Consider the following 27368-nt stretch of genomic DNA (forward strand, 5'->3'; position numbering starts at 1 on the left):
TGTTGACCTTTGAGATTTTATCTTAGCCATTCTGATGTAAGGTGGAATCTCGGAGTTGTGATTTATATTTCCCTGATGACTAAAGACATCGGACATTTCTTTAGGTTCTTCTCAGCCATTCAAGATTCCTCTGTTGAGAATTCTCAGCTTAGCTCCGTACTCCATTTTTACATTGGGTTATTTGGATTGTTAGATTCTAGCTTCTTGAATTCTTTATATATTTTAGGTATTAGCCCTCTGTCAGATATAGGATTAGTGAAAATATTTTTCCAATATCTAGGCTGTATTTTTGTCCTGATGACAGTGTCCTTTGACTTACAGAGGCTCTTTAGTTTCATGAGGGAGGTCCCACTTATTAATTCTTGACCTTAGTGCCTGAGCCATTGGTGTTCTGTTCTGGAAGTTATCCTCTGTTCTGAGGAGTTGAAAGGTATTCCCCACTTTCTGTTCTATTAGATTAAGTGTGTTTGGTTTTATATTGAGGTCTATGATCCATTTGGACTTGAGATATATACAAGGTGACAAATCTGGGTTTATTTGCATTCTTCTATATACAGACATCCAGTAAAACCAGCTCCATTTGTCCAAGATGCTCTCCTTGTTCCACTGTATGGTTTTCTCTTCTTCGTCAAAAATCAAGTGTCCATAGGTGGGTGGGTTTATTTCTGGGTCTGTGAATCAATTCCATGATCTACGGTCTGTTTCTATACTACTCCTGCGGAGTTTTCATTCCTATTTCTCTGTAGTATAGTTGGAAGTTAGTGATACCTCCAGAAGTTCTTTTCTTGTTTAGGATCATTTTAGCTATCTTGGATTTTTTTTGTTTGTTTTGCCATATGTAGTTGAGAACTGTTCTTTCAAAATCTGTGAACAATTGTATGAGAATTTTGATGGGGATTGCATTGAATCTGCAGATTGCCTTTGGTAAAATGCCCATTTTCATTATGTTAATCCTACTTTTCCATGAGCAAGGCAAGTCTTTCCACCTTCTGGTATCTTCCAGAACTTCTTTCTTCAGAGATTTGAAGTTCTTCCATATCTTAAATCATGTCCTTAGACCCTTAGAACTTACTTAAGCTTTCACATCCTCCAACTTTTTCTTTTTCCTGCAAATCCTCGAACAAGTTAAAACTAAGTCGAGGGATGAATGTCTGGCAGATGAAGCTTGGCCAGTTTCTCCAAATATGAAACACAGAGCAACAATCAAGCAACTAAATAAAAGTACAAACATACACTGACAGCCACAGACAGACAGACTGCCACACTAAGCACAACCAGAACTGGGGATGAGATGGAAGAGATACTAGATGGTGCAAAAACAAGGCTCAGATGCCCCACCAACAGGACTCAGAACCAGAATCAGGTGTTCCTCCAACGGGAACCAGAGAGGAAGTGGAATGTCTCCTGACCTCTGATCCTAGTAACAATACTGTGTCTAGTTTCTCCTTCCTTGGGTCCTAGATAGCCACCAACCAACTTACCTTCTAGAGGTTTTGGATTTAAAAATGAAGTCCTGGAATGTGAATGATTACAAAGCGGGGACCTGGGTAGTGTGATTGGATTGCTGGCCAATGCACCAAATGTTATGCAGTCTGTTTAGATTCAATACAACTCAGACACCAGGTCAATGCACATGACAAACAGATATTGCAATCAAGCTGCTACTGATCAATCAGGGACACACAACAGCCTTGGGAGCTGAACTGTGACCCTGAACCATAATATTAGAGAGTATTTAAGCTTCCAAACCAGAAGCATCTGTACCAAGTTATCGTTACATTTTTCCACCAAAAGGATAAAGGCTTTTCTTATGAGGTTGACCTATGTAAACTGATACAGAATGTAGGTTTTACAGTCTAACCAATCAAATCCACTTGTTATTCTGTAGTTAGAAACAGCCATTATGTTTTGGAGAACAAAGGATGAATAATGGGAGCTGTGGTTAAGAAAAATAATTATGTTCCAAAACAAAATGGCAGTACTTGGGCAAGTTTCTTTTGCTTGTTCCCCACAATTTCTCTCCAGAGCCTTTCTTTGACTCTATTTACCTTCCCAGAAGACAGTTCAGCTTTATCCCAACCATTTCGTTTACTACATTTAATTACATATACTAAGCCCATGCACTTTTACCCACATCAAGTAAAGTCCAGTGTAAATGGTAAGCAATACCATGAGCTGACAGTTACTCTCTGTTCCTCTAGCATTAACTAAACATACTGACAATGCGACTTCAGACGAGGACCAGAAAAAACGACCGTTGAGGAAGGTTAAGGTAAGAGGGGCTTTCCTTTCTCTAGGGTAGAAAGTTTATCTCAGTAGTTCCCTTATGTTTCAGTGGGTATCACATTTGAGTCATGACACTAGCCAGATGCATCACAGGTACTAGAGCAGTTACTGAGGAAGAGAATGAAATGGAGGAACTCTACCAACTTGGTCTTAATTCAATACATCACAATGCGGTGCAATTTTATGTCCTGATTTATGAGACTAATCTCTTTCAAGTGGGATTCTCCAGTTTACACTACTCCTCATATTTTAAAGCACTTACCAACTGAACACTTAACAGCAACATGCCAGACACAGTAAGCTTCTAGTGCACCAAACTTTGGGTCATATCATCAAATTAGTTGTAAAACATGGATTCTAGAAATAGAATGTGTATTAGTGAAAAATGTAAGTTTTCATATGTGGTGTAGGTTTTGGGACACTCTAGAGTCCACACAGGTTTGTTTGATCTACCTATGAATCAGTAAAAATGTGAAAGATACTAGTTTTTGTCACAAGTTCAGAGCCCCAGATACTTTGTGGCAACCTCAAATAATGTATACATTAATATAGTCATCACTTGATTATGATTTTTCATCCTTATAGCAATTACAACTCAGAAATGGATCAATCAAAACAATTTGCATATGTTACCCTGCATGATTGTGGAATATAAAATATTTTTCCCTCTCAATTGCAGGTACCTATTAAAAAAAACAGACATGGTATGTATTGTGGAATTACTACAACAGACTTTAGATAAGGATTGTTGTAAACATTAGCTGTGTTTTGTCAGATGCAACACTGTGTTCTAAGATAATTAGAATATGGTTCTAGTTATGTGTGTGTGTGTGTGTGTGTGTTTTAATAAAAAAAGAGAAGAAACAACACACTAGATAAAAACTTATGGATATATCTGTGGTCATTAAGTTCATCAGGGTACAATAATCCCTATGGAAGAGTTACAGTTTTTAGGATCTGCTTGCAAGATATCAAATCTAAAAGGATCTCAAATACTGTCCTGACTGATAGAGTGGGTAGAGTAGGTAGTAGTGTTGTTTACCAGGCAGCAGACAGTCAGTTTTAAAAGGGATAGAAGCACAAATACTTATTTTCAGGTGATAGGACGTAAAAATGAAACACACTACACAGGAACAGAAATGTAGGGTGGATATGTCCCAATTGGGTTTCCCATGATTCATTCTAATCAGGTCTATAGAAAGGCTTAAGGGGGTGGACAGTATTAGCATGAACAACAAGGGCAACACAAGTTAGGCACACGGTCAAGTAAGAACTATGGTCTCCACCTAGATGTTGATCAGTGCTGTCTCTCATTCTTTAGCAGGATTCTCTAGTCTGACCTCACTGCAACACTAGCCTTGTCATGATAAGTAAAGGCCTTATGTATGTCTTTAGCTTGTAGCGGCCTATGCGCCTTAATTTGACTAGCATACTAAGTGCTTGAGTCAAGGGAGGTTAGAGGCTCCCATCTATCTTGGACCCCGTGGCTTAACAGGTAAGAAAATGTCTGTATTCTGGCCCATCTATGGTGCCTTTTGAGGTATTCTAGGTTCATCTTCCAAGATACACAGGCTGGATTCAAGAGTTCCCTTAAATTATTGCCTATGTTCCTCAAGATAAAGGACATTGACTCCCAGGTGTCACCTCTCCAGGCACCTATCTGAACACAGAACGTGTCTGCCTTGTGTGCTGTCACTACGTGGATATCTCACTCTTGGCACTCTAGGTCTGACCTAGCTCACCTCTTATGAGTACATGTGGGTATAACTGAAGAAGTCTTTTCCTCAAAATGGGTTCACTACAGCTTCTTCAGTAGGCCCCATAGCCTAAAACCCTCAGAAAGATATCTGTTTCTCCTAGATTCTCTCATTATGCAAATGGGTTTGGTACCAATTTTAGGTGATGCTTATAGGCTAGTGCACAGTATAGACTGGATTGTGAAACACGTATGCCTGAGACACAGGGTTCCACTTCCAGCCCCCTCCCCTTTCAGTCTTCCCTCTTATTACGTCTTGCCCCTATCCTTCTCTTGCCTCTTTCTCCATTTTGTTAATTCCCATGTTGTCCCTTCCACCTGTTACCTTATTGTTGATGCTGTGTACTAGAATACATTGTCCACACAGTGTGGCCTAACCCCAGCCATGTCCCCATCCTCAGCCCTGAGTATACTAGGTCTTTTTGTATTCACCAAATGTCTCTCCCTCACAAAGCTCATGAGACTGGCAAGATCACTGGGAGAGAAGTGAACAGAATCTCTCATAGATACACTATGAATCTTAGTATGACATCTGAATCAGATGTCTACCACATGGACACATAGATCCTTGCTTGACTTTGGGTCTTCCCTCTGTTTAGTTTGCCTTATGAGAACACAGTCCAGCAGCAGCACAACCATCTTGTTCATCAGGTTTAGTAACATTAACTAATTTCACACACTTTTACCCACATCAAATAAAACCCAGTTTAAACAATAGGCAGTACTGTGAGCTGACAGTCACTTCTTGTCCCCTTAGTGTTACCTGAATGTGCTGACAATACACTGGATAAGGGAAAAGCACACCTGAAGGTGGCCAAGGTAAGAAGGCCTTTCCTTTCTCTCGTCTAGAAAACTTACTTCAATGGTCCCCTTATGGTTCAGTGGGTGTCACAGTGGAATCATGGCACTCATCAGTTATATCATATTTAATGCTCCTCATGTTTTAAAGATCTCACCAGCTTAGGATTCAGTATGCACATACTGCACACATGGCACTTTCTTTCAACACATCAAATATTGGGGCATACATTTAAGTTATTTCTACCATAGACCAGAGAAACAGAAAACTACTTAGTGAAAAATACAAGTTTCCACAGGTGGTATGCGATGTAGGTTAGGGAATCCTCCATAGAGGCCAGACAAGTTTGCCTGATCTGCTTTTGAAGCATGAAAACATGTGAAAGGTCTTTTTCATGAAGTACAGAGCTTCAGATCTTCTGTCACATCACTAAATAATGGACCCATTAACATAGTCTCCAGTTGACTGCTCTTTTCTATCTTGATTGCAACTAGAATATGTCAGTGGAAAGACCAAAGCCCTTAGCAGACATTACTCAGCATGATCTAAGCTTTAAAATTTTTTTTAATTATAGGTTGAGTCCAAAAGATGCAAATGTCGTAAGTATTATAGAATCACTAAGACACGTTTTAGATAAGAATTGTGTACTGCTTTGTCTTTTGTGTGATGGACAACTGTGATCTAAGCTGCTTACTGATGCTGTTTTTGTTTTTTGTTGTTGTGCTTTTTTTAAAGAAAGTGACATTCCAACTCACAAATCATGGCCATGTGTCTGTGGCCACTGTGTTCAATGTGATACTTTAGTTAACAGAGGTTTTTGTCACCAAGGTGTTGTCTAAATCTTTTTGCCCAAGAAAAAGATCCTAATTATCCAAGCCACTTTCTAGTAGAAAGTTTATAAATTAAGAAATCATAATACAATTCATCTACAAAAATGTGTTCAAACTTCATCAGGGCCATACAGGGTCAGGCTATATGGTTGTATTCCTTCATAGATGAATGAACCAGAGTTCAGAGATAATTATGAGACATCTTAGCTGTACATCTCAAGAGACACTTCTTATCCCATCAAGGGCACAGTAATCTCTATAGGAAAGTTCCATCTTCTGGTATCTGCCTGCCATAAGGCAAATTGATAGGGATCTCAAACACTACCCTGGCTGCTGCAGAGGTCAGAAGTCCATGGTAGTGTGTCATGCAGCAGGCAGCAGACATTAACAGCCCTGAAAGGTAGAGAAGCACATGCTACTTTTCAGGCTACGGAGCCTGAAAATTAAATTCAGTACATGGGAAAGTGGGGGTGGATATATCCCAGCTGGGTTTCTCATAGCCATGACTCACTCCAGTAAGATCTGGAGAAAATCTTTAGCTGACTAGATAACGCCAGAATGGGAACAAAGAGCCTCACAGTTTAGGGACAGTGTCCACTAAAACTGCAGTCATCATTTGTTTGATCTGTGCTGGATTATTATTCCAGTAATACATTTCATTTGTATTTTGTATTTTACCATTAATATAATTATATTAATTTTGGGAAGTTTATGCAAAGTGCTTTGTCATATTTATTCCTTATAACTCTGTTCACATATTCACTCTGCCTTTTCAATTTTTCCCAAATTCATATCCTCAAAAAAACCTTTCTAGTACAATTTCTGCTAAACATGTGTAGGGGCATCCACTGATACTTGGGTTGACCTTCTAGGGGCAATACCTTTAATCCAAACTGCCCCTCTCTCAGACAAAAACCCTAAAGTACCAATAACTTCTTAGGCGTGAGAAGGGTTTCTGAACTTCTTCCCTTCAAGCCACAGTGTTGTCTTCCTTGACTCTGTGCAGGTCCTGTATAAGCATCCAGCAATATGCGTTCATAGGTCAAGACATAATTAAGTATAGACATAATTTCTCTCTTGTCTGCCACCTACTGACAAACATATGACATAGCAGTCACATCTACAATGCCTCCAGGGCAGAAAAATCTTCCATTTTTTTCATAATAAATTTTAAGTGAGCCTAAACTAAAGTCCTCCTCCTCCTCCTCATCCTCCTCCTTCTCCTCTTCCTCCACCTCCTTCTTCATCATCAATATAAATGCATAATAATACTAACAATAGTAACAAAGAAATAAATAAAAAAAATAAAATGGCCCCAAAAAGTCTGTTGATAGGAGAGTTTGTAGAAACTGATTTTGCCCTTAGTAGGTTGAACAAATTCCAGGATAGACACATCCCCATGAATATATGATTAGCACCAATTGAACTTAGTGTGTTCAATTGAGGAGTTCCCAAAGAATTAAGAAAATATCTCATTTAAAAATTTTGATGAGGAAACAACAAGCAGACCCAATGCACACTCGTTCCTTGTGTAGCCACGTAGACTGTCTCACTTCAATTCATGTTGAGGGTTTATACAAGTTTGAACTTTCTTTTTTGTCCAACCTTCACGTGACAACTTGATTTAGAATGACTTAGAGTCTGAGTCATCACAGAAGACACACAAGCATAAGTTGCCTCACCAGTGAACACACTTGGTGATGAGAATCACTGGCTGAGAGGAATCTGACAGGGTGAAGGCACTGGAGAAAGGCTCTATTTACTGATTCAGGGTCCTTCTACAACTTGGAAATTTATATATTGAGTCAGAGATCAAAGGCAGAACATTTATTTATTTGGTTATTTGTGTCAGGGAATTTGGCCAGGACATCATGGATATAACTAACACAGCACCCAGGGATTAAAACACTAGACTTCTTACCTTCCAAACTCACTTAAAGTGATATGATATAAGTTTTAAGTGATAAGCTTCTTAAATTCCAAGCTCACTTAAAGTGATAGAATGTATTCTACATAAGCTGTAAAATATTCTGGATAGGGAAAAAAATACAAAGCAAACAACCACTGGGCACTGTCCTACATCAGAGTCAATTCCTGCTCAGGATTTGGTCCTTCCTGTCTAGTGGGTGTGTCCTCACATTTCACAAACACCCCAGAGCACGTGTATAGTCATGTGCCTTTCGTTATGACTTAACCCTATATATTTATCTTTAACACCGAAAAGGTTTCTGTGGGTCATTATGAGATTTCTAGTTTCCTGGCACAATGATGGGATTGCAGAGGGATTGCAGGAATGTCTCTGGGTCATAATGCTCTGAATGGGATTTAAATGCTGCCTATCAGGCACCATAGCAACATTACATAATCATGTTGTGCCTCTTTGTTGTCATACCTGAATGAATTTAGACATTACCTATAACATCATGTGGAACACAGTAGACTTTATCTACATCATAATGTCATGTAGAATTAAGTGCACACTAAACTCTGATATTCCTGCAGCATCATTCTAATTACAGTGACTTCCCTAAAAAGAAATATAATCCAATATACAAAAACTTAACTATTATCATTTTCTTCTGTTTGTTTGCCATGTTGATGACATAACTCTCCCTGTGAATGCATTCCCAGTTTCTTCGATCTTAAAGAAATTTTCTCGAAAAAAAACTGTGGCCCCCCTCGTTGTGAAGAGACCTCAAGTTCTCCCTGGCGCCTTCACAGAAACAGCCCAGATAACAACGGAAGGTACTGTGGGAATTAACTAATTCTGTCCAATTATGTAACTCTATGCAGAAGTTTTGCTGTAGTTTTTAATATGTGAATAACATTAATTCATTTAGCGGAGTAGAAGCACAACCACAGAACTTAAAGATGCAGCTAGCCATCATCTTTGCTTTCCATTAGCTAATGGCAAACCAGAGGAAAGCTGAGACTTGTCTTGTATGACTGACTATTCCAGGCTTCACCTGCAGTAGCCATGAATAACTGAGCCACATGTCATCCACTTTGTTCCAGACATGCATGATGCAGATGTGGAAAGTCTCAAGAATGAGGATGAAATTTGAATGAAATAAAGGCACACCTAGTCAGATCCATTGAGAGACGGCCCTAGGAGTAGTCATCTTATACCTTGTGCTTGGGAGACCAAGAGTGTGGGAAAGAATATTAAGAACACAGAAACATTTGAAATGTTTGTGCATTTTCTCTTTCAAATGTATAATAGTTAACAGTGGCAAGGTTGAGTGTGCTTTGTTTCTGGCTCTGTTATTTAGAGGCTATGCTTCCCAGAACACGTAGGCCACCCTTCCTCTGCCACTCACAACACCCAAGTGTGTGACTGTTGTTATAACTCTTTGGAAATTTTGTTGGGCCTACTTTTCCAGAAGCAGTGACAAAATACTCTGACAAACAAAACAAAACAAAACAAAACAAAACAAAACAAAACAAAAAAACATTCCGCATTGGCTTGAATAGGAGTGGTTCCATAGACTCCTGCAATTGAATACCTGGCTCACAGGGAGTGGCATTATTAGGAGGTGTGGCCTTGGAGTAAGTGTGGCCTTGCTGAGGAACTGCATCAATGTAGAGGCGGGCCTTGAGGTCTCAGATGCTCAACCTAGACCTAGTGTGTCACTCACTTCCGGCTTGCTGCGTGCCAATCCTGACATAGAAGTCTCAGCTCCGTCTCCAGCACCATGTCTGCCTGCATGCTGCCATTTTGCCTGCCATGATGATAATGAACTAAACTTCTGACACTGTGTAAGCCAGCCCCAGTGAAATGTTTTGTTTTGTAAGAGTTGCCATGGTTGTGGTATCTTTTCACAGCAATAGAAACCCTAGTTAAGACACATCTTTAGCAAGGAAATGTTGACTTTGCCATGGAAATTGAGTTTGGAGCTCATAATTGGGAAGCAGTAGACAGAGGCAGAAACTTAAGAGACAGTGACATTGCAGCCATAACCTAGAAGCAAAGAACAATGAGTGAATGTCCTCCATTGAGTTTTCTTCCTCTTATATGGCCCAGGATCCCATCCAAGTGAATGATTGTACCTACAGGAAACAGGTCTTGCCAACATGACCTAATCTAAGCAAAATAAACCCCAGGGGTTTATGCCTGGAGGACTCAGATCTCATTAGTTGACAGCTGAGATTAGGCATGATGGAGCCAACAAAGTGTTAGTTTCACTTTTGAGTATTAACCTGTATCAGAGAGAGTTTATCTGGTGGGAAACAACTTTCTTTCCTCACAAGAACCTGTAGGTAAATATCTTATAGTGCAGGCCCAATGCTGCAGGAGAAGCAGGTCCTCTCCCTGGTTCTTCAGGTCTGTAAGAGCACTTCTGCTTTTCCCTGTGAAGCACCTCTTCATGTGGAGTGCCTAAAAGGCCAGGATGACTCTCATTCTGTCAAAACCCTATAGCTTCCATGTCTTTGGAGCAAGGGCTCAACATATGAGTTGTGATGGTTTGTATATGCTTGGCCCAGGGAGTGGCACTATTGGAGAGTGTGGCCCTGTTGGAGTAGGTGTGTCACTGTGGGTGTGGGCTTTAAGACCCTCATCCTAGCAGCCTGGAAGCAGCCTTCAGATAAAGATACAGAATTCCCTGCTCCTCTTGCACCATGCCTGCCTGGATGCTGCCATGTTCCCGCCTTAATGATAATGGACTGAACCTCTGAAGCTGTAGGCCAGCCCCAGTTAAATGTTGTCCTTTATAAGACTTGCATTGGTCATGGTGTCTATTCACAGCAGTAAAACCCTAAGAGATGACTTCATGTAGTTTGTGTTCCTCACCTCAGACTGACATGCAGGCCTAGTGTTCTGATCTGCATCATGGAGCCTCTGACCTAGTTAGTGATTGAAGTGGGATCTGAACTTTAGCGCACCCTTGGCCCCTCTCAGGAATTTCTTGGTTTGGCCTCCAACATTCAGAACTTGGACTTGGGAGTTCTAGTAAATTACACCTATTCCTAGGACTAACGAATCCTAGGTGAGTGGACATCAGTTGTCTTAGCACCTCTCTGGGCATAGGGCTGTGTCTGTCCTCAGTGCTGTCACTATTTGTATCTTTCACTTGTTACAGCTTTCCCTGACTTGCCTATTTAGGAGAATGTGTTCATAATCTCAGAAATGTGCTTCCTGCAAGTATCTTCCCTGGAGCTTCTTCATTATGCTCAAGGCCTTTGCTCATCACAAGTATGTCAGCTTCTCCTGCATCTTCTCATCGTTTAGCTGTGTTTGGCTCCACTGTGATAGTATTAGTGTTACTCACTGCACACCCAGAGCCTCCTGCTTGTGTGTAGTATGTCCTACAGAGCCCCATGACCCACCTTCTAACCTCATACACCTCATATCCCTCCTTACAGCTTCTTGCCTTTATCCTTCTACAGATGTTTCCGCCTGGTTTTTTCAAGTGCCATATTGGCTGGACAATCTGTACTAGACTATTCATAGAATCCTGGAGGTTTCTTCCCACCAATTACCTGGTTCTTGATACTGCATATGAGAATACACTGTCCATAGAATATAGCTTACCCTCCTGCGTGCCCCCATGCTCATTCCAGAGAGCCCCTTTCTTTCTGTATTATCTCTTTCTCACCAACCTCACTGGGCAGATGAGAGCATTAATAGAATAGAGTATAAACCCTTCTTAGGGCAATATACCCAGAAATGAAGACATTCAAATCTTAGCAGTTTATCCTTTGTCTGGTGGACAAAGCTAAGGGGCTCCTCGTGACTAGCTATGGCATGGCTATTGTGAACAGCAAAGGCAGAGATGAACTCACGGTCATCCAGAATTCTCATAAACAGAACAGCACTACACACATTAGAAGAAAAACAAACCCAGAAAAAGTTGTTCCAAACCATAGGGATAAGAAGAAGGAATGACTGACAGGTGGCTGTCACATCAGTCCCTATTTAAATCACCAGTGCTTTGACACAATTTAGAGCAGTATCTGGTCCCGAACTTGATTTAGTGCTTCATTCTGTCTCTGTCTGTGGTCAAAGCAACGTCTCATGTACATGTCCCCTGTTTTGCATGAGAGGACAGAAATCCCACTGAGATACAGCCGTCCTTCTAGCCTGCTATCAATGAAGACAAATTAAAGTACATGTCCTTCACATTGACCTTGTGGGAAAAAAATCCCCATTTACATGTCTTGTATTTTGAATTTTCTTTTAAAATTTGTGTCAACTGTACATGTGTACTGCATGGCTTAAGAATATTATAAACTTTAGATAAATATGGATACATAAATAGTAATTTGTCTCTTACAGTTTATTTCCACAAAACATGTACACAATATGATCAAAATATTAAACTATCATTCACATACTTAGAAGCCATATATAGAGATTTTATTTGAAAGATTTGCACATGAAATCAACACACCCTCTCAAATAGCTTTATAGTATCAACTTCAGGGTAGTTAATGGGTCTGTGAGGAAGAACAGTTGCTGGGAAATCAGGAGACCTGAGTTTGAATCCCCTCCCACACATAAAAAAGCTGGAAAGAAATATTCATACTTGTAATCCTACACTCAATATGCAGAGGCATTTCGGTGTTTGCTGGCTGTCAGCCTAGCTCCAGATTCTATGAGAGAGCCTGCTTTAAGGAAAGGAAACTGATAGGTCATGTTATTCCATGCCCTCTTTTAACCTTCATGTCTTCATGTTCCACTTGACAGGCACACACACACACACACACACACACACACACGACAAATTTATGTTAAACACATTATATACAACTGCAACAATCTCATAACCAACTTTTGTTACTGTTGTAATAAGGTCAAGTATTTCAAACGTCCTTGGGATTCTAATCCCAGAAGTTGTGATCTCTTGTGGCTTTCTCATATATTTCCCTGCTTATAATATATGTAGCATTTCAGTTATGATTTAAACCTTTGCTTGATTAAGTTGCCAGACAACAAAAAGCTTAGTATTAGTAGAAGTATTCACAGAAAAGATTTTTAAGATGTCAAATATTCTGTGTGAAATGTTTACTTCATGAAAGGTTGCATTCCTAGCATCTTGAATTTTCAGGTTACTTGCATTTTGGTTAATTTAAAATCCATTCCCAAAAGTGAAGAGAAAAATGTAACTAAATTATAATTTCAAAAATTAAAACAGGGTGTGGGGAATCCCCTTCTCCCCTAGAGCTAGGTGTTATGGACTGTTTTGTTTGTTTGTTTTGTTTTTTGTTTTCCTTGTCATAAACCAGACATTTGGGAAGAGAAGACTTTCTTTCAGAAAACAATTCTACCAGATTAACCTGTAGGCAAGCTTGGTACATTTTCTTCATTGAGAATTAATATATGAGGACCCAGCTCACTGTGGGCAGTACCACACCTATGTTGGTGGTACTGGGTGCTATAAGAAGCAGACTAAGAGCTATGGTGAACAAGCCAGCAAACAACACTCCTTCACAGCCTTTGCATCTGCTCCTGAGTCCAGGTTCTTGCTCTGTTTACTTCCTACCCCGACTTACCACAGGAGCTGAGTATAAAGAGAGAATGTTATCCTGAGATAAACTCTTCCCTCCACAAGTTGTTTATGATCATAGTGTTTGGTCACGGCAATGGACACCTTAAATTAAGACACCATGTAAAACACTGAGGAACATGGAATTATTATTATTATTATTGTTGTTGTTGTTGTTTTGTTTTTCGAGACAGGGTTTTACTGTATAGCCCTGGCTGTCCTGGAACTCACTCTGGAACTCACTCTGTAGTTCACTCTGTAGAACTCACTCCCAGGCTGGCCTCGAACTCAGAAATCCACCTGCTTCTGCCTCCCAAGTGCTGGGATTAAAGGTGTGTGCCGCCACTGCCTGGCAGGGAACATGGAATGATGTCATTTGTAGAAAATAGATGTAAGTGAATATAATTGTCACATTAAATGTCTAATATCGATAAAGACAAGGACAGGATTTTTATTTTTTTCATTTGAAAGTCTAGGTTTTTTATGAAAAATAAAATTGCATGTGTATATGATGTGAACAAACTAAAGGTTTTATTGGTCAGTAAGGAGGACAAATCAGAGGCAGGATGAGAGAGGAGGCGGGTGGTGTGGGCACAGTACACACACACTGTAATCTTATATGCACATGTACTTATGAAGATGCATCACACTGTGCGATGGGGTGAGTACACTATGCCCTTTGAAGATATGTTTTCAAGCCGAGCAGTGATGGTGCACACCTTGCATCCCAGCACTCAGGAGGCAGGGCTGGATCTTGGAGTTGGAGGCAAGCTAGGTCTATAGAGTGAGTTGCAAGACAGAGTGCCAATGGGACACAGAGAAACCCTGTCTCAAAACACACCCTCCAAAGATAAGGATATATTTTCTTATTCTGAATCCTATTTAGTGCTACCTCTGATTTTGAGACAGGAAGTTCATTTTGCTCTTTTCTGTGTGGTAATTCCATACATGTTGGTACTTGATAGTTGATTATATCATTGTTGTCAGCTATACTCAAATTTATTGTCTCCCAGCTTGTTCTGCTAACTCAATATTGAATGTAAGATTTTGGAATGTATGATTTGTTCTTTTGTGTTATACTTTAGCTACATTCTGATAGCGTGAATTTAAGAAAGTGATAGCATGCTTCCTTCCTTTACTTCCTTAGACATAGCTTACAGAGTTGTGTTATTATGTGCCATTGCTTGAGTATTTGTTCAGAATTTCCCCAGACCCTCCTGAGCACCAATATCTGAAAGTAAGCAAGCCCTTAGATTGCACTACATCCTATAGAGCTGTAACCCATACATGTTCTCCATGTGCCTCAAATCCCTATAAAATACTAACATACTCAGCACAGTATAAAAAATACAGGATATGGTAACTTTTAGAGAGTACTGAACATATAACATAGGCAAAATATTTTTCAGAGATGCTTGTCCTTCTAAAATTTCCAAAGTAAAATGACTACATTAGCATAGATGAAAGGATACATATTTAATGATAAATGCCGAATCAGCATATGTAGATTGTGGACGTGCCACAAGAAGCCACAAGCAGCCATTGTTCCCTGCTTCAAAACAGGAAGTGACATTATTCTGATACTTAATCATAAAGCTGATTATATTAGAAGAAGATGGGTTGGATTAGTGCATACAGAATGGTATCTTCAGCAAAGCCTGATGACCTCCCTGTAGCTAATCCTCAGAACTCACATGGTGGAAGGAGAAAACCAGACCCAAGGAGCACCTCTAAACTCCACGTGCACAGAGGCACATCCATGGTTTCCTTCAACTGAATAAGTGCAATGCACATTTTGAAAGATTTATTTATTCTTTATACAATAAGATTCTTCTTCCACATTGATTTGCAACACTTTGTTTCCAACAATGTAATCCACAGTTCTGGAATAAGCAGCAAGCAAACCATGCTTAATGATTAGATTGAGTCACATACACCAGCTTCATAGACATCTTTACACATCAAGCAAAGATTCTTAGGGTAATTAAAAACAACCGTGCATTGACAGTCACTTCCTCTCCTTTCAGTGCTACCTGAAAATGCTGATGCTGCACCTTCAGCAGGGGGACAGGGAGAGCCACCAGTGGGGATGGCGAAGGTAAGGTGGCTTTTCCTTTCTCTACTATAGAAAGGTTACATTATCCCCTTTCATTGTAGTGGATATATCATTTGATTAACAGAAGACAAGTGCATCATGGGCATTAAAGGGCTTACTTAGAAAAAACAGGAAATGGAATCGGACCAGCTTGTTCCTGAACATTGAACAACCGAACACAGAAGCTTGCAGTGTCTTTTAGCATAGTTTGTATGAGGAAACCATTTCTCCTGAAGAAAAAAGTTCCTCTTTAGAAAAATGTGCAGTTTAACTCAGAAGTTGACAACCACTTCTGGTTCCTGTAATTTTAATGAAGTCTGTGTATGCTCCACAGAGACCACTGTGAGGGAAGTTTCCAGTGTGTGGGTGTTGAGTGGTAAGACATGAGTATTGGTGTAAATAATTGAGGCCCTGGTGTAGAAAGGATTAATCTCACAATCAGGTTATAAAATGCTTAACCATGTTGCAGTGTGGCTTAGGAGCTACTCAGAAGAGACTAAACAGTGTTATATAATCTGGCCTTCAAGCCAACAAAAGTGAGAAGTGGCCCAAACTATAGAGCCCCAGTTGTTGTGTGACACCTTCATAGAACATACTCATATATAGGACTCTTGTCCATTTCCATTGGCATCATACCATGTTGACATGCATTCCAAAGACCCATGCAAGCAGAATTCAGCATGGCCTATGCCTCATACTGTTTCCTTTAAATTTCAGGAGGAGAGGAAAACACGTAGACACAGTATGTATTATAGGATCTCTTAAGATACATTTTAGAAAGGAATTGCGTAAACACTGGATATCCTTTTGACTATAATACCTCTGTGCTCTAACTCACCTACTGGGAAGAACTTGTATTCAGTTGTTTGTTTTTCTCTTAAGTATTACCTTAACCAACTAAGAAGAAAGTCTTTGTGTCCTCGTGAAGAGTTGGTGGGTGAAAGCATTGTAATGGCTGTAGCTGTGTCCATGTGGCTCTAAGAAGGGTTAGCGTGATGCCCATCGGGCAGCACACTCACACAGCATGCTCAGTCATGTGGCTCTTTCTTTTGTGTTTTCATATGCATCTATATTTAGGCTTTATCTGTGATTCCTGTGATGTCCATTCAATGCCTAACTGATTGTTCACTACATGCAGTGATCTTCCTGACACACCAGTCTCACTCTGATGACTGTACCTGGAACAAGCAGTCAAACCAAATTCTCAGTGTAGCTCTTAGTTTTCTTGAGTTTTCTGCCAATAAGCTGACATGACTCCCTGTCATAACTGCATTCTCAGTTTTTTCCCTATTAAGAGGAATTTGTCAGAAGACAAGTGTAACCACTCAGGACACAAAAAGACCTTCAGCGTCTGAGGGTCCTTTGACAAAAACAACTGAAATAAAAACACAAGGTACTGTGGGAATTTTATTATTTTGTCCAAATATATATAGTAGCTAAAACTTACTTTGTTTCACATGCAAATCAATAGATAAGTTAATATTGTATTTACACATGAATATATATACAAATGAATAATGTTCATTTATATATGCATCATACATATACATATATGTGTATTTATAAATATATATAAAATCTTAAGTGTAAATATAACCCCAAAATTTTAAATGCATTTAACGTCACCTTGCACTCTAATCAATGGCATGAACCATTGTAAAGCAGGGGCTTATCTTCTGTGAGTCACTGTAGCTTCCCCTTGTATAGACATGAATGGGTGGACCATCCTCTCATACTTTCTCTCATAGTGCCTTGATGGAGTAATTGTAGAATGTCTCATGATTGAGGGTAAAATTCAAGTGAAGTACCAGAATTCCTGGTCTTTATCTGACTGGCTAGGGTCCTAGGAATGGTCATGTTACACACTGGACTTGGAGAGTGAGACCATGGGAAAGATATCAGTAAAGGTTAGGAAAATGGCAGGTTTGAAAGTCTGTAAGCGTGCATTGTCATTTGAAGATGGTCTTTCCCAGGACACTTGCTCTTTTCAGGCGGTGCCACTGTCTAACGTCCAAACTTTTGCTCATGGTAGCTACACTTGAATGTCTGCCTCACCTATTTTCCCAGTTGTGGCAAAATATTGTAAATAAAACAACCTAAAAAAGGAATGGTTTGTTTTTCAATGAAATTTAAGCTTACAGACCATAAACAGGGTAAAGCTATCCACCAGACAGAAATTTGTGACGGAGTCAAACTACAATCTAGTTCAAAACAAACAAAGAAACAAACGAGCAAACAAAACAGAAGAACAAATGTCTGTTTTCAGCTCACTTTCTTCTTTTTTACATAGTCTTGATCTTTTCCTAAGCAACAATGTCAGCAGAGTTTATTTAGCTTCCCCCCTCAGCTAAACTAAATGCTATCATCTAATACTTGCATGTCCAGTGTCTGAGCATCATCTATCTTACAGCTGAGATTAGCCATGACAATGTCCATGAAGTTTTGCCTTTCAGTTTGTGTACTAACCTGGATAGAGGCAGCCTCTCTGATGAGGGACAATGTTTTTCTCCTGTCCTCACAGGATCCTGTAGATAATAATCTAGCAGTGTAGGCCCAATGATGCTGAAGAAACAGAGTCCCTTCCTGTCATCCTTCAGGAGTTGTAGTAGCCCGTACATGATCTTCTGTTCACTGCTAACCTTTGCTTCATATGGGACCAATATAGTAAAGTTGTTAGGTTACCAAATGGCTGTTTACTCTGACAGAAGTACCATATCTGCAATGCCCTGTTAAGTACAGGCTTGGTGTTAAATGTAGCTCATTTGCAGCCGATGCTCCTCAACCTGGACTGCCATTCAGGATGACTGAGGTAATCAACATATCACAGCCTCTGATCTATCAAGTGAGGATGGAACTGATCTCTGGCCCCAGCATGGCCTCTTTTTAAGAAATATTTGGTTCAGGCTCTAAGATGCAAAGGGTAGTTAGGAAATTTCCATAAAGAACTGTTCATATCCCATGAGCAATGAGGTTCAGCTCTTCTGGAAGCCATCTTGCCATAGGCTGCATCTGTCCTCTGTGTTGGCCTTATTTGTCATTTTCTCCTGTGATCATCTGACCTGCTTGACTTTGAAGGGAAATGAATTTATAACCTGAGGAGTGTGTTTCTTTCCAGTGTCTTCCCTCTTCACTAGGTTCAAGGCCTTTGTCTTCAGAAGTGTGTCTGATTTTCCTGCATTCCATCATTGTACAACTAGGCATGGTCCCCTTTATAGGCAGTCTCTCTAGTGTTAGTGTGTTGTGTCTCCTCTCTATAAACTTGAGAGCTCTTGTTTCTGAGCAAAGTGTCTCTAGCATCTGCCCCATAGTCATCCATCTCCTTTCTCTAGCCACTTCCTCTGGGTGCCATGTTATCTCTACACCTGTAGTTAGAAATGTATCAAAGTGTGGATACTCTTTCCACCTGGTAACAATGAAACATTGCTCAAGGAGTCCCCATGTTGAGTTTCTATGTGCCTGGTCTTTTGTTTCCAATAATTTTTCTCTCCCTTGATAATCTCATCAGAGTCAGGAGACCACTGAAAGAGAAGAGGACAGAACAGAAAACTTCTAGGAGCCTACATGCCCAGAAAGATGGTTGAATCTTAATAGGTCATTTGGCCCATTTCATTTCCTGGTAGGCAGAGGTGAAAGGCATGACCCCAGCCAGTTCTGAGACTGAAGGCAGGTTTATTTCTTCCCAATCTGCTTTTATACCACTTTAATTACATGCAAGTATTAAGGTCAGTTCTGGGTTGAGGAACTAACAATACAAAAGATGCAAATAGTCAAGGAACAAGCAAGACAATAAACACAAATAGTCAAAGAACAAGCAAGGCAATATCCAAAGTCCTGTGATCACCTCCATGATCACTGTTTCTAAGGGCTTCTCAGGATGACCAAAATATCTGAGCCTACTTCTCTGTCCTAGCCCAAAGTCATATTCATGCCTGAAGCCTACTTCTTTGATCTAGCCTACGATTTACATTCCTGCCTGAAATTACTTTGTCATGGTCCAATGTCAGATTCCTGCCTGAAGGCCATTTCTTTGTCCTTGGCCAATGTCACATTTCTTCCAACAGCCCCAAAGCTATCCACAATTCTGCAAGCTCTTTGTACATTTATAGCCATCTCATTCTTTAGGTTAGGGAAGTATGTATGATTTTGTTGAAGATATTTTCTGAGACTTTGAGCTGAGAATCTTCTCCTTTTTCTATTCCTATTATTCTTAGGTTTTTTTTTTTTATAGTGTCCAAAATTTCTTGGATGTTTCATGTCACAATCTTTTTAGGTTTAGCATTTTCTTTGACCAGCGTATCAGTTTCTTCTGCATATCTTCTAAGCCTGAGATTCTCTCTTTCAACTCGTGTATTCTGGTGGTGATACTTGCATCCATAGTTCCTGTTCCAGGATTGCCTAAGTTGGTTTTCTTTATTGCTTCTATTTCTATTTTCAGTTTTTGACCAGTTTTATTAATTTCCTGTTTGATTACATTTTCCTATATTTCTTTATTTCTTTCCTCTTTAAAGGACTCGGTGTTTGATTGTATTTTTGTGTATTTCTTAAAAGGATTTATTTGTTTCTTCTTTAAAGTCCTCTACCATCTTCATTAGATTAGATTTAAGGTCATTTTCTTGTGTTTCACGTGTGTTAGGATATTCATAGCTTGCTATTGTAGGATTGCTGGGTTTTAGTGGTGCCATGTTGCCCTTCTTTTTTTATTGTTATTATTATGTTTTTATGCTGACCTTTAGGTGTCTTGTTATGCCTTGTTTTGTCAGGTCTAATAGTCCCTGATGGCAATAGGCCTCTGTGATTGCAGATAGAGCTGGTTGACCCAGATGGCAATAGGCCTCCTGAGATGCTGACAGAGCTGGTCATCCCTGATGGCTTCAAGCCTCTGGTTGTTTGAGTGGCAGCAGGCCTCCAGGGATACAGGCAGAGCTCATGGTTCCTGATGGCTACAGGCCTCTGGCATTGCAGGTAGGGATATGGATAGGTAGATGGAGCACAGAGGGGATGGGGCAAACCTTATGGCTTCTGGGCTTGCTGGGAAACTCAGTGGTTTTGATTCAGTGTCTTGATTCAGGCATGAGGATCTCACCTGGTTGTCCCAAGTGGCTGCAGGCCTCTAGAGATGCAGTCAAAGCTATAGTCCGGGGAATAAAGTACAAAAGGGACAGAGTGAAACTTGCTACTGCTGAGTTTGCTGGGTCAGCTTTATTTACATCATTCTATGCCTCCTTCTCCCCAGTTCAACTCACCCTATGTTCTCCCGTCAAATATATTACCTCTTCTATTATAACTATTGTTACATAAACATAAGTCCATTTCATGTTGCTCTTATGTATATATGTTTAGTGCTGTTAATTTGGAATTAGATAATCTATGAGGGGGCCCACTCATAGAAAAAACGGATTCTCTCTACACAACCATTGATTACCTGCAGCTCTTGTTATACAGTGGCATATCAATAGAGGTTGTCTTGATGCTGGTCCTGTTTAAGGAACTACATGGTTGAGATTTCATGGCCTTATCATCCTTGTCACTTCTTTTGATCAGGTCATTTGTATACTTAGCACTTTCTTTTTCTAGTTCTTTGTATATTCTGGATATGAATGGTATAGCAGAGATACAGCTGGCAAAGATTCTGTCTCTTCTATTTTCTTCTTCAGAGTTGATTTTTGTTGTCGTTATTCAGCTCTTTTTTGTTGTTTTATGAGTTATATCTATCCATTTTGGCCTTAATTACTGAGTAAATGAAGTCCTATTCAGAAAGCCTTTGGGTGCTGCTTCTGTGTTTGTATGGCTTCTAAGGTTTCACTTTTAGGCCTTTGATCCATTTAGATTCGATTTGGGGCAAGGTGATAGACAAAGCTCTAATTTTACTACCGAACATGTGCTTTCCCTCTTTCCCAGCCTTCCCCTCACCATTAGTTGAAGATGCTGTCTTGTGTTAATTTGGAATAATGGTCAAGTATGAAAAGCTTTAATTGTGTGCATGAATTTTCTGTTTTATTGATGCACATATCTATTTTGTGTCATTACTATGCTATCTTTATTACTAAAATTGCAATATAGCATAATATCTGGGATGTTACTCCCGCCAACATTGTCCCTTGCACAGGATTGCTTTGGCCACTTTGGATCTTTTGTGCTTTCACATGAATTTTAGGACTTTTGTAAATACAAAAAAAATTGTGAAATGTTACATGAATTTTTGATTTTTATTTCATTGACTATTGGAATTTCTTTGGTCAGATGATCATTGTTCATTCTACCAATCTAATGCATAATGAGGTTTCTATTTTCTAGTGTCTCCTTCAAAGATATAAAGTTTTCACTGTAGAGATCTTTCACTTCCCTTTAAAAATTTACTTCTAAATATTTAATTTTGGAGGCCTTAATGAACACAAATGTTTCCTTGATCTCTTTCTCAGCTTGCTTTGTATTGGTTTATACAAAACTTTCTGATTTTTAAAGTTGAATATGTATTCTAGCACTTTACTGAAGGTATTGCTTATTTCTGTTGGGTTTTTGGAGATCTATACTTACATACAACATCACCTTACAATAAGGATAATTTTAGTTTTTCTATTTTTATACACTTGGGTGAAGGTTCTAGGTTAGCTTCACTAAGTCCAAGTCCATATATGACTGCTATTACTGGCCTTAGTCTGCGGGTAGGCAGCAGGAACAGGGGGAATGGAGTCAGATTTACCAAGAGAAATAGCAGATCCAGCTTCTACCTGGGTGTTGAGGAATTCACAGATACAGAGACATGTGGCAACAGTCCCGTTTCCGACTAGTCCAAAAAGCAAATGAATCTGGCTCCTACTTGGATCTGAAACTGAGAAGTGAGATGGGGTAAGGGTCCTAGATGAGAGCAAACACAAGACAGCCCAAGACTATAGACTCCTCCTGTCTCTGGATCTACATGATCTGAATGGATGGGCAGATTGCCCAGGGGAATGTGAGTATCCTAGGTCACACTAAGCACAAGTAGTTACCCTTCCCATGGAAATGGATGACTCTACCAAGGCCATGAATTAACCTGAAACTGAAATATCCAGAACATATATGACAAAAGGGGAGAAATAGATCCTACAAGTTGTTCTCTGAAGCACAAAAGTCTCACCAAAGAAAATACATGTGAAAACTTAATTTCATAATACACAATCAAAGATGGATTATTACATTACTTTGGGTTCTCCCTGTCTTGAAATGTAGGATTTCTGTTACTCATATCTCTCCAGGTCTTTCTTTAATTTGCCTTCAAAGGAAGGCAGGCTAGCAGCAACCTAAGCAACTTACTCATTAGGTCTAGTCCCATAAATTTGCTAAGTTGACAGACTTTTACCCACACCAAGCAAGGATGCTGCATAAGTTGTAAGCAGTACCATGAGCTGACTGTCACTTTCTGTCCCCCTAGATATACCGGAGAATACAGATGCACCTGATGACCAAAAAAACACACCAGAGACTATGGAGTCGGTAAGAAGGCCTTTCTTTAAGATAGAAATGTTACTTTAGTGATCTTATTTTTCCATCAAAATTTCATTTTAACAACCATGTTGAGCAGGGTTATCTTAGGCCTTAAGAGACTTAGCTTAATCAAGGGAAAGTATAATTGTACTAGCCTTGTCTAATAGAATAGAGCACCAAAGCACCCAGTGTCAAGTGTTACAGTCTGTGTGATAGGACCTTTTGTTCTAAAGAAAAAGATTCCTCTTTTGGTAAAACTTTATAGATTTCATTTAGAAGTTGACAAGCATGTCAGGTTCCCTTGACTTATGTGCAGTATGTTCCAGTAAAGTCAGTATGGAGGAAGCTTCATATGTCCAGTGCAGATGCTACGTGTTAAAACTTACCACGTTAGCTTTAGTATAAATAATTGAGACAATATTGCAGAAGGGATTAATTCCACAAGCCAGTTCTAAAGATGCTCAAGCATGTTGCAGAGTCACATACAGAACAGTCAGCAGAGGACAAACAGATAGTGGTAGTTAATGTGGCCTTCAAAATAGGAAAAGTGGGACGTGGCACAACTGAGAAACCCCAGTCTTCTGTGCTACCACCACAGAATGTGCTAATACATAATCTTTCACTTGTAGATACTTGCCTATGTTGATTGGCATTAAAAACATGTTGACATAGTTTTCAAAGATCCATGAGAACAGAAACTAATGTGACCTGTACTGCATACTGTTTTCTCTCCTTTAAATTTCAGGTGGAAGCAAGAAGGCGCAGACGCAGTATGTATTGCCAAGTCTCTTAAGACACATTGTAGAAACAAGTTGTGTAAATGTTGGGTATACTTATATTTGAATGCAACACTGTAATCTAAACTACCTCTTGGGAAGAATTTGGATTTCATTTTAAAAAATAATAGTTTCCTAAGTTAAAAAATACACTGAGGGCATTTGTGTATACTCACAGGAGCCAGCTATGAACCTGTAGTTAGTTTGGAATGGTGTATACCAGATTGTGTCTAAACCTGTTTTTGTTCAAGATAGGCATTCAGATTACCCATTCCGATCTCCAATGAGAAGCTATTCAATTACCATAATAGGATACATATTTTACCTACAAAATAAGAGTTCAGACTTCATCCAATGTGGTGTATTCGTTTCTTTATGGTGGTACTCTACTGAAGACTAAATCAGAGCACAGTGGTAAGTGATGAGTCTCTTCATGCAGATCAAGAGACACTTTGCGGAGCAAGGACATAGTATGCCCATATTCCATCTTTCCAGCATCATCTTTCAGTAGGTCAAAAATGCAGAGAGCCCAGACACTGGCATGACTACCATAGTGGGCAAAAGCTCAGGGCATTGCTCTTCATCTGCCTGCAGACATCCACAAGCATGAGAGGTAGAAAAGCCCACACGATCCTAGTCAGATTCTGAGGATAGGAGCCTGACACTGCATGAGAAGTTGGGCTGGGTGATTTTCACACAGGCTTTTATCATACATGGCTCATTTCACTAAGACTGGAAAAGTGGGAAAATATTCTCCTCAGGAAACAGCACACCAATTGTTTGTGCAATACCACAGGCTCAGCTCTGAAAACATCTACATACAAAACACTATAATAACATTGTACAGGCTGAGCATGCTCCATTTATGTAAGTAGGAACACACACACACACACACACACACACACACACACACACGGATGTAACAACAGTAATGAAAACAGTAGCCATTATTTGGAAGAGGACAAGGAGAGGTATGTTGATATATAGGAGGATTCACAGTGAGAAACAAACATGGGATTCGATGTGAATATTATATCAAAAAAAGAAATTGGTTTTTAAAAAAATAATTACACATATTTTTGCTCCATTTTGGTTTATTTTGTCACATTTAGTTGTTATCTCTTAGAAGCCTGTTATTATTTTTTTTCTAATGAGAGTCACGAAGGGAGTGGATCCAGAGGGAAGGGTGGTAGCAAGGAACTGGGGGAGCAGAGAGAAAAGAAAGCACAATTAGGATACATTTTATAGAAAAGAATCTATTTTCAATGAAAGGGTGAAAACTTAAAAATGCTCTCCTGTGAATTCAAGATACTTAGAATGAAAATAAAAGTACTGTATATACATATACAAAATAACAAAAAAAATAACAAAAAGACTTTGTATGTAGATAACATTAGTGTGAACACTAAGAGCCATTCACCTTATGGACAATGTCCTCTAGGACCTCCAGCCACCACGTGGCTAGATATATGTGCTGACTCAGATTTTTGGAAATTGATTTGTAAAGCTAGATTTATTTTTATTTTAGGTATATGAGTGCTCACCTGTGTGAATATATGTGCAGCATTTGCATCTGTGTTTCATGTGTAGCCTCAAACTGGCTGTTGGGTTCCTTGGAACTGAAACTACAGACATTTGTGTCTCTAGCTGACTTGTGTGTGTTAGAAACAGAAAGAGACCTGTGTCCTCTACAGGAGTAGCAGGGGATATTACCCTCTGGTGGTCTCTTTAGCTGCTGGCATCAGGCTTTGCAGTATGAGCTGGTGGATCTATATAGGCAGCAGTTAGGAGTACAAAGGCATCTTATTGTGAACATGGTGTCTGTGTGAGCTTGTTTACAGGTTACATAGTTTACATGTTATATAGTTACATGGTCTACATTATATAAGCTTGCTACAGAGGGCTTTGTTTCAGAAAAGCTAGTTTTAGAGGGAGCCTGTGGCTCAGTTGGAACCCATTGTTCAGTTATAGGCCTACCCTTTCTAAAACATGGGTTTGATCATCTATTATGCATAAAATGTGCTGTGGTGGTACAACTTTATAAACCAGTCCTTCAGAGTTACAGAAAGGAAATTCTAAGTTCCAGGTCATCTATCATAGTGACATTCAGACCACCCTGTCACGGACATCACAGGGCTCTCCAGCAGTGCCTGTGCTTTTTCCTACAGTATACACTAAAGAGATCTGTTCTAGTCTAGAGAGTCTCATGGGAAGTCCTTCTCAACCAATTAAGAGGAAAGCCTTCATATCCTAGTGAAGAGTTGGTCGTTGAAGGCATTTTATGGCTGTCGCTGTGTCCATGTGGCTCTAAGAAGGGTTAGCGTGATGCCAATCAAGCAGCACACTCACACAGCATGCTCAGTCATGTGGCTTTCTTTTGTGTTTTCATATGCATCTATATTTAGGCTTTATCTGTGATGTCCATTCATTGCCTAACTGATTGTTCACTACATGCAGTGATCTTCCTGACACACCAGTCTCACTCTGATGACTGCACCTGGGACAAGCAGTCAGATCAAATGTACAAACATGCAACAATTGTTAATTTCCTCTCTTTTTCTGCCAAGAAGTTGACACAACTTCCTCTTTTTAATGCATTCCCAGTTTCTGAGCTATTAAAGAGAATTGAACAGAAGCAAGCTACAGCCTTTCAGGATGTGATGGGACCTGAAGTCTGTAAAGTTTCTTCAGCTGAAACAGCTGTACAGAATAAAAAAGGTACTGTGGGAATTTTGTCTAATTGTCTCTAGTGGTTGACAGTTTGTCTCATATGTCAATCTATAGAGAAGTTTAAGGCTATTTTCCTATGTAGACAATGCTGATATATCTAGGTCTTTAACTGAAATACAACTACAGAATTTTCAAATGCATGTAATGTTTGGTGTCTCCTTCAATAGCATGAACCTGTGTAAAGCTGAGGCTCATCTTCCATGAGTTGGTAGGGTTTCCCCTGGTATAGACAGGAATTGGGTGAACTGCCCTCTAATACTGTCTCTCATACACGGGTGATGTCAATTGAATATAGCAGATTTTTCTCAAGAATGACTTGGTAAACATCCAATGACTCATGACTGAGGGTTAAAGTCAAACCAGGTAACAAAATTCCTCATCTTAATGAAGTGGCAAAGACCCCAGAAGTAGTCAGGTTCCACCTGTGTTTGGAGGTAAGAATGTGGGAGAAAGATATCATTAAGGATGTGGGGGAGGGGATGTTTGTGCGCTTTTCCTCTTACAGGTGCACAGTGCTCACAGTGCCTGGGCTGCTTGTGCTTTAGTGCCATTGTGTCCTTTGTACCCAGTTATCCCCAGAATATTCTTCCTTTCAGCCTCTGATACTAGCAGACCTTTAGGATTTCAGGTTCAGTGACTAGTGCTATGTTTTAATTGTTCCCTATCTAAATAATTTTTGAAGAATACCATGAAGGAAACAGCGTAAAGAAGTAATAGTTTATTTTTCAGACCATAAAAATAGGGAAGTTATATAAGTGGGAATCTGTGGCAGGGTCACATTACAACTTGTCCAAAAAAAGTGGGGGGGGGAGGGGGCTTGCGGAAGTATATACTTCGCAACAAAGAAACATTATAACGACCAGAAAACTGTATGTTTATAAACACATAAAACATATAGATTATCAGCTTTGCAATATACTGCTATAAAACGTGCTCCACATATGACAAATGATTACAATTTACCTCTTTTTAGTCACATTTTTCCAAGATTGTATCATTCTTTACCTTTGAGGGATAATTTAATTGAATATGAGCCTCCACTTTTAAATAGTTGTGCAGAGTAAACGACAGGATGTGCAGATGGTTCAGTGCATAAGAACACCTGCTGTGCACACTAGTACCTTAGTTCAAATCTCCAGGACACA

General features: G+C 39.6%; 2 protein-coding genes and 1 non-coding gene across 4 annotated transcripts in view; 2 read left to right on the forward strand and 1 right to left on the reverse strand.

The window, feature by feature from the left end:
- Positions 1-15956, forward strand: part of LOC117693473 (tripartite motif-containing protein 43C-like) — a 51998-nt gene extending 36042 nt beyond the window's left edge. Inside the window, exons 10-15 of one of the 2 annotated variants that reach the window (XM_076917751.1) lie at positions 2202-2272; positions 2966-2990; positions 4800-4861; positions 5416-5440; positions 8303-8416; positions 15186-15956. In XM_076917751.1, coding sequence (XP_076773866.1) covers positions 2202-2272; positions 2966-2990; positions 4800-4861; positions 5416-5440; positions 8303-8416; positions 15186-15286 — 398 coding nt within the window. In that variant the 3' untranslated portion in view covers positions 15287-15956. The remainder of the gene's footprint in view (positions 1-2201; positions 2273-2965; positions 2991-4799; positions 4862-5415; positions 5441-8302; positions 8417-15185) is intronic. The other variant, XR_013105657.1, reaches the window with a different exon arrangement.
- Positions 6680-6812, reverse strand: LOC117693885 (small nucleolar RNA SNORA17). The gene has a single exon (XR_004604484.1). It is a non-coding gene; the product is annotated as a small nucleolar RNA SNORA17 (small nucleolar RNA).
- The window catches only part of LOC117693474 (uncharacterized), a 30473-nt gene continuing 18309 nt past the window's right edge, over positions 15205-27368 (forward strand). Inside the window, exons 1-4 of the mRNA XM_034484144.2 lie at positions 15205-15256; positions 22665-22726; positions 23463-23487; positions 26098-26211. Coding sequence (XP_034340035.1) covers positions 22718-22726; positions 23463-23487; positions 26098-26211 — 148 coding nt within the window. The 5' untranslated portion in view covers positions 15205-15256; positions 22665-22717. The remainder of the gene's footprint in view (positions 15257-22664; positions 22727-23462; positions 23488-26097; positions 26212-27368) is intronic.

The sequence above is a fragment of the Arvicanthis niloticus genome, chromosome 21, assembly GCF_011762505.2.
Source record: "Arvicanthis niloticus isolate mArvNil1 chromosome 21, mArvNil1.pat.X, whole genome shotgun sequence".
Taxonomy (NCBI): Eukaryota; Metazoa; Chordata; class Mammalia; order Rodentia; family Muridae; genus Arvicanthis; species Arvicanthis niloticus.